General features: G+C 35.3%; 1 protein-coding gene across 2 annotated transcripts in view; it reads left to right on the plus strand.

Annotated features, from left to right (window-relative positions):
- Positions 1-7,177, plus strand: part of LOC149568091 (ARM repeat superfamily protein) — a 338,742-nt gene extending 331,565 nt beyond the window's left edge. For both annotated transcript variants that reach the window (XM_089821094.1, XM_089821095.1), the window contains exons 40-42: positions 6,144-6,265; positions 6,395-6,599; positions 6,698-7,177. In XM_089821094.1, the coding sequence (XP_089677220.1) occupies positions 6,144-6,265; positions 6,395-6,599; positions 6,698-6,773 (403 nt within the window). In that variant the 3' untranslated portion in view covers positions 6,774-7,177. The remainder of the gene's footprint in view (positions 1-6,143; positions 6,266-6,394; positions 6,600-6,697) is intronic.
- The last annotated feature ends 1,001 nt before the right edge of the window (positions 7,178-8,178 follow it).

Genomic DNA, 8,178 nt, shown 5'->3' on the forward strand with positions numbered 1-8,178 from the left:
CAGCTTGAAAAGATTGTCTAGATACATAAAACCCATGAGGTGGTATCACACAAAGAAACAATCCACATTGGTGGTGGGCTTGATATTCACAACTATATCTAGAATGAAATGAAAAGAATTTAGAAAATCATTTATACACGTCTAATTTTTCTCAATGACCCAATAACATGCTTATAGTATATAATATAACAATTATTTTTGGTAATCATTACTCCTTTTGATGCAAATACTACTTATAAATAAGCTTAATTCTGTGCGTGAAAGATTTCGGAGCAAGTGAAAGATTTGAAAATGATATTTTCTGAGCAAGTGTAAACAAACGTCACTTTCAAACTTAACTCTGAAGGCATGAAGACTATTAACGTGTTTTAGGCTTATGCCTTAATTTACTAGTAATCTTCGACACTTTCCCATTTTACATGGAAACAAGGATTTCGCCATCGAAAAGATTAGCGAATGGAGTTCTTCGTGCCAAATACAGGTGTTACCAAGCTGTCAAGAAGACTTCAAATCAACGACTGGAGACCAAACAGCTGCTAACAAAAAGCTGACTTAGATCAAGGTGCTGAGGAAAAGAACAGAGAATAGGAGGATATAGGTACCAAGAGTCGATAAAAATAAGAGCATTGCCTACTAGAATCAACAATCCAAGAAAGCAATGCTTAACAAAAGACACTCTTTTATGGTATAGTTCATATAATAATTCCTCTACCAATTGAATTCACATGTGGAACCTCCTCAGCAGCAAGACCACCTTAGTATTTATGCTAAATAAGCTGAGCCCATCGTTGAACAGGATGTTGACAGCACCGCCAAAAAATGTTTTGCTGCCAAAACTTGGCTATTAGACTAAAAGTCTGAAGACCAAGAACACCATTTTGTTTCGGTTTTTAGACAATCAACACTTTCCATTAAATATTAATTGAAAGGCAGTTAAATGACCTAACTGTACTGAAATTGTAATGACATGCAGTGGTGACACTGAAATTACAGACCTGTTTCCAAAATTATATTAATATATATACCATAGCATTTAGGATTGAATCCGAGAACAGACAAAAGATTGCTGTTTTACAGGCTTTGGGTGCCTCTGAGTTGAGCAAAGGCTCTTCCATTCTGTCACTCTACTGTATTTTCCTCAATGACTAGCCCACTCAACTGGGTCCTCCACTCTTTTATTTATTTCAACTATAATACCATCTCAAACGACCTTTGGCATTTCAAGAAGCCTTTGATTTCACAGCAGGCTAACTTTGGGTGTCAACTTTTCGTCCCAGATTAATAGAGACAATCCTACTGGCAACTTACTGCTGCATCCTTGACCCTCAACTGGTTCTCAACTAATACATTTCAATTAGAGTGCCATCTCCTTAGCCCTTTAGATTTTGCAGACATTTTGATTTGAAAGCAGGCTCAACCTGGGTGTGAACCATGTGACCTGGATTTTCCATGAACATCCCTGTGACCCAAAATCTGCACAATCTACACCCATGACAGACTGAAATTCAAACAGAGACCAGAAATAGTAGAGCCTGGATCTGGACCTCTATTAGACTGAACCACTTAACATTAAAAAAGAAATAAGAAAAATGATTCTTCAAAAATAGCTTTAAAATTTGTGAAGAGAATATTTGAATATAACCCATGCATGTTCCCAATAGGATGACCTGGTTCAACTCTTGTATTATTCTGTTAAATTATAAATCATTGCTTAGCTTTGACAATAAAAATTAAATTGTGATATTGCCTTATCAATAAAAATTAAATCAAGTTGCTTGGAATTAGTTAAATAAGAGCCTTAAAACAAATTAAAAATAACAACTCATACGAAAATTAAAGTCTGCTGTAGAGATCGAAACTGGCTATCAGCCATTAAATATTGACAGCCAAGTTTTTTTTGTACACATGCTTGAATGTTGTAAATGATATATACCTCAAAATATTGTGTAAAATCTATGAAAAAAGCGGAATGAATACCCATAAGTCAACAAATGGGATACAAGTACAACCAATTAGAAAATCAAAAAATGCAGCTTTTACAGAGACAAGCCAACTACTCTAATGTATTTGGCTTGTTTCCTGCAAGAATGAGGGAGATCTCAAGGCCACGACTAAAAGCTTGACTGACAGATGACCATCATGATCATGAGGCTCTTGATGATTGTTTGAGTTATCAAGATTTCACCGAAATCCCCTACAAATTGGAAGTTGAGGAGGCTGCTAAAGAGCTAGCAGCTTGTGAAATCAGCTCTGTGGAAGAGAATTATGATGGGTGTCATGCTGGGGCTGATTTGTATGAAAATGCTGGCAGTATTGGCGTCTCTGGTTCGGAATTGGGGGGAATTGGGGGAAGTTGATGTTGAGGAGAAGTCCACCGTAGTAGAAGATAATAGAGAGGTCCAATGTGAGAAGCTCACTGGTGCCCAGGTCGGCTCAGCGCAGAAGTTTGTGACTAGTTGTTCTTGCCCTCCTCCTCCACCAGTTCCTCCCCCGTAACCAGCGATTGTTGGATTGGCTCCTAGAAGATTTGTATCAAGTGGGTCGGCTGTACAGAGAAGTGGGTCTTCTAGAAGACAACAATTTTCATGGAATGCTATGGCATGGTAGACTTCACCAACAGACTCGCACTAGCCATGACTTCTTCTAAAGCCTTTGGCAATAAATCACCATACTTGAGCTCCGGTTTGTCCAGAAACACTTTCAGTCCCATGGCATCAATGCTCATGCATGGCGTTCCAGGATCAGGATCACAACAATTGCTCAGAATAGAAATCGAACGAGTTTGAAAGAAGTTGAATTGCATTTTAATGTCTTTCAAAGGTTCTAGACGAGTCCAATATCTAATCTGCTGCACACAATCAATGCCCCATAGATTTTTGTAGAACACTGCATTAAATGTTAACAATGACCGCCGCACAAAGTTAAAAATATCACCTGTCAAGCTGGCACATCGACGGAAGAAATAAATATTCAATACAGATTTTTTTTGACCCTTTAAAAGTACATGTCCCCATAGTGCACTGTGCCTTACGTGGGCATGATAAAGTTCAAAATAAAAATTGCATTCTCTGACCAATCAAAAGTTTTGAAAAAAAGTGAACAATGACTGTTCACGTATAAATTTATATATTTACAAAGCTTATATGAACAAACATTATATTTGAATGGGAACAAATAAAAATTCTGAAATATGATTGGCTTAATAAAAGTTAACCAAAAGCATCTACTGGATGCTATAGTATCCTGCCTTGGCAGGAACTAATAATGTATGCACATATTCGCCCATTCTACATTTGCTTCTACTATTTTGCTGATTTATATTTCTTGAATACTATTGCAATGCTCACATGTCAGATGTAAAATATTTCAGATTCATACATTACTCAATGCTATTATTATTCAGAATACCTTATATTCCAATGTAACCTTTCAAAGATCTGACCAAACATCCAAGCTCCACTTCTTTGTTACTCATAAAAACTCATAGCCTGTCAAGAAAACCAGCTCTAGTACCGCTATAGTATCCTCTGGGGATATTTGTTCTAGATTTATCATAGATATTCAAATTTCAAACAAATAATTTGCATGCAGTCCATTTCAAGGTGAGGAATTTTCTCTCATCTCCTATCATATGACTCGAACCATAGTTTAAAAACCTGGCCAGAACAGGTTTGTATTCACATGACAATACTAGCATCGAGTCACTCACCAAGAAACCCGACAATGATTTTATTAGTTAAAATCAATGAAAATTGCATGCATTTGACAATAGAACTCGCCCAGAAAAAAGGGTCCTAATTTTGTAAGAAATCAAGTATTAGACACGAAGGGTACTTCTGATTTTGGTCTTTTATACAGCAGAAGTCATGATCGAAAACAAATGGGGAGGTTCCATTGATGGCAGTATCAACACTTGGGTATCTTTTTTGGTTTGGGATGTAGTGCAGTCACATGGACTAGCAAGAAGTAGCAAGTAGTGGCTCTTTCCTCGATAATAGTTGTGTATCAAGGAACAGTTAAAGAAACCTGTGAGGCAGTTAGGCTTTGAAGGATGCTTTCAGACATGCAGATGTCTCAATAAAGTCCTACTTCCCTTTACTATGACAATCAAGGGTTGCTAAAACCAACCAATAGTCCGGTCTTCCACAAGACAACCAAACATGTTGACCTTAATTGTCATTTCATCTGACAACTGGTTGAAGACGGATCAGTTCAATTGTATGTTCGGACTACGGATTAGGCAGTAGATATTCTCACCAAGTCTTTGAAACTAGACGACCTTATAAAATTTAGGGGGAAATTTGGTGTAGTTGATAGATTGATCATAAAGGGAGGGTATTAAAACAATATCTTATAATATCTTTATTATTCCTTATTTAATGGTCAATATTGTAGACCTTGTGTAGATTAGAAACTTTCTAATTCTATGATTGCTTCTTATTATAACATCATCTCTTTGTAATCTATAAATGATCACTTTGATCTTTCATTAATTTGTTCATTATTGTACCAATTAATTTTTTTATAAGGAGGTCATTGATTTGGTCGAGTTAGAAACACAGACACGACTTTCAATATAGAGATAGGATTTGCAACAGAGTGCAAGGATTAGAACCTTCCCCCATGTTTTCACCAGAAGAGGAAGATGTAATGTGTTGTAATATGCAATTTATGAATTATTATGATGATTTTAAAAGGGAATCATCATAAATTTATAATAGTTCCTAGCCAACTACTGTGTCAATATTCTACATGATGATGTAATTTTGTATTCAAATGAATTAGTCCAATAGAAAACATTTTTTTGTACTATTTATGGACTTAATATATATTGTCATTGGATTACTTTCTAAGGAACTTAAAATAAATATGTTAAGTTGTCAAGTTGCAAATTTTGGATCTACCGAGCTTTTGCCAAGCCTGAGTCAGCCAACTAAACTTTAGTTATTCAAACCTGATTGCCTTTTCTTTTCATGCTGTCTCAAACGGGTAATTTCAGAACAGTTCAAATGAATAGGACTAGCTATACCTTCCTCCGTTCCATTGGAGGAACGAGTATGTATAGATGAATTATGATCTAGTTGCGGTGCTTGGTGCTCTGCATCTTTAGCATTGAGATACAGCGGAGTACTTGTGTGGATGAGTGACACCATGGGATGTTGATCTTGAGAAAACAGATTAGATGCATAAATCTGAAAATGATGATCCTCAGGGGCATGATCTTGACAATGCCAAAGCACTCGTGCGGTATATAAACTTTAAAGCCAAGCACTAATCATAAGCCACCTAAGCCTTTTTAGTTGCTCCATTTATATGTTTTTACACTTAGCTGTAGACTTTAGTATTGATGTATTATTGCATTTCATAATCGTACTTGCACAGATGAGTGACACCATGGGATGTTCATCTTGAGGAAACAACTTATGTGCATAAGTTTGCAAATGATGATTCTCAGGGGCATGATGTTGACAATGCCAAAGCACTCGTGAGGTACATGAACGTAAAGCCAAACACTGATCATAAGCTACCTAAACCTTTATAGTTGCTAAATTTTATATGTTTTTACACTCAACTGTATACTTCAGTGTTGATCTATCATTGCATTTCGTAATAGTTAAACAAGGAGAATTGAGCTATTAAATCCTCGAATTAGCATTTTTTATTTTTAAATTCAAATAATTTTGAATAATATGCTGCAAATAGATTAAACACTACTGTAATTTTTCTATTCTAATTTAAATTTATGACATCAGCAATTTATAAATACAGTCTCTGTCCTTATATATCCAGAAATCAGGGATTACAAATGCCTGTCATTTTCCATTGACCGTTACCCATGTATACTTGATAGCTTATGGGCATAAATGTCTCCATCTTGCTATGCTTTTTTCAACCTAAACTAATGCTTCCTTTTTCATGTGTTATATGTATGTCTCCGTACCATAAAAGTTCTCAATATGATCCATTATTTTCAATTGATTTTTAGCGATGCTTCTAGTGGCAAAATTCTGTCTTTAGCATTTTTGCATCAGTAACGTGAGGAATTTGGTTTGCATGTATCATCTAATGAATGCCTTGGCATGAAGAAATATGTATCATTGATTCTTTGTGTTTCATTCTTAACAATTCTTGTTGTGCCACAGTTATGAAATTGGAACCCATTGGGATACTTCAAGATTGACAATAAGTCAAATTGCACTCCCTGTTCTCACAAGCAGATGTGATTTCATAATACATCAATTTGTTACAGATGAAAATGATTCTGGTGTGTTGAACCCTTTTGAAACTATGATGTTCATTTGATAGAATATCATCTCCTATATATTAAACAGATTGTGCTTTGTTTTTTCTTTTGAAACCCTTCTGAATATTTTTTATTTTATTGTCCAAAAAGGTGAAACTCCACTACCACCAGTAAGGGTAGAAGAATTGATTTACGTACTCCAGGAATCAGCAAGACTTGTTCTACACCCAAGCACAGCCTCTGTCCTGGAGATACCAATAGTAGTAAAGAATGGGGCACGGAATAAAACTGGTGAAGTGGAGCGTACACATTTGCTTTTACTTTTTCCAACTCTTTGTGAACTTGTCGTTTGTAGGTGAGTTTTGTTATTGCTATCTGTTCCTTGTTCATTTTTTTGATCGTTCATTCCCACTTATTAATCATGAGAAATTATATGATTATTTTCTTTCACAGGGAATCAAGGGTGCGTGAGCTTGTCCAGGTATTGTTGCGATTGATTAGCACGGAACTTGGGCTGGGTAAACGGTGATTTTGATACCCTGTTTTTAATCCAAAGCGAAGCATTTCATTCAACTCAGCTAGAACTGTCATTGCTTGAGTGAGAAATTTCACCTCCATTCGGTTTCTTATCATCAGTTGCACAGGAAAATAGTGTTGTATTGGTAACTTTATTAATCTTACTTTAATTTGGGCTATATATTGATGAAATCTGCCTTTATACTGAAAGACCTTGAGGTTCTTTGTATCATACAAATTGTATAGGGGCGCAGCTTTTGCGACATTGTGGCATTGAATAGTTCATATCGGCTTTTCAATATATTTCAACATGGCCATTATCATGTTTATGAGGTCTGCTTCAATCATATTATGGACATTTTCAATGTGTATTTTCTATTTCAATCAAGATTTTGAAAGCCTTATCAATTGGCTTAATTTTTCTGTGCACAAGATTTTTAGTGTGCGATCTAAAGCACATTGGCATTATATAGAAAATTTAGCCATTGTCAATCAAATAACTATAATTTGCAGAAAACAGCTAGACAGATTATGACTACCTCATTTTGAGCTATTTTGGAGTAGAGCTTTCAAAATTCTCCTAGATGAACAAGTTGAACCCTGAAGGATATTTTAACTTGGGAACTCTTTTTTCAATTGGAATGTATGGAGCTTTACCTACCCACTCCTTCGATATTTCAATGACGGTATTACAATGAATGTACATTATAAAAGTTGAATGAAATAAATCTTTAATTAAATATAAATGAAACCGTGTGCATATAACTTCTACTTCCTAGTTTGATCCACTTTCACCACCATTATATCATAAACAATACCTATGGAAATCCTAATGTTGAGAGAATTAGAACAAATGACATGAATGAGCACTCAAAAAATATGGTTAGTATTTTTAAAATTTATGTTTTTGGGTGAGATTGTGTGTGTTTATCAGCATCATCATTTCGGATCATATTCAATGATCAACGTTGATGCTGATAAACTCACAAACAATCTCACCCAAAAGCATAAATTTTAAGAATAGCATGGATTGTGGAAATCTGTTATAATTAATGATTAACATTTATAAACTTTGGATTAACTAGAAAAAAGAGAAAGTGATGGACACATACTTAACATGGACTATCCCTTTTTGTAAAATCTTTAATATACCCAAGTTGAAAACCCATGAAAACAAGAGCTCTGACGGAGCTACAGTCTCTACCTTTTGCCTAAGATGATAAATAAATATGGTGAATGTTTAAATCATAGTTACAAGAAGCATAGAATGTGTGCTATCACAAAGTTTTTCATTATTCAACAACGAAGCGGATTTCAAAGGGAATTTAATGAAAGCATATGTAGGGGCACATCACCAAGCAGTGGATCGAATGACATGGAGAAACGAATGACATGGAGAAAAAGTTAAAGCACAAAAG

Source organism: Cupressus sempervirens, chromosome 3 (assembly GCF_028749045.1).
Source record: "Cupressus sempervirens isolate cs-2001-9-10 chromosome 3, ASM2874904v1, whole genome shotgun sequence".
Taxonomy (NCBI): Eukaryota; Viridiplantae; Streptophyta; class Pinopsida; order Cupressales; family Cupressaceae; genus Cupressus; species Cupressus sempervirens.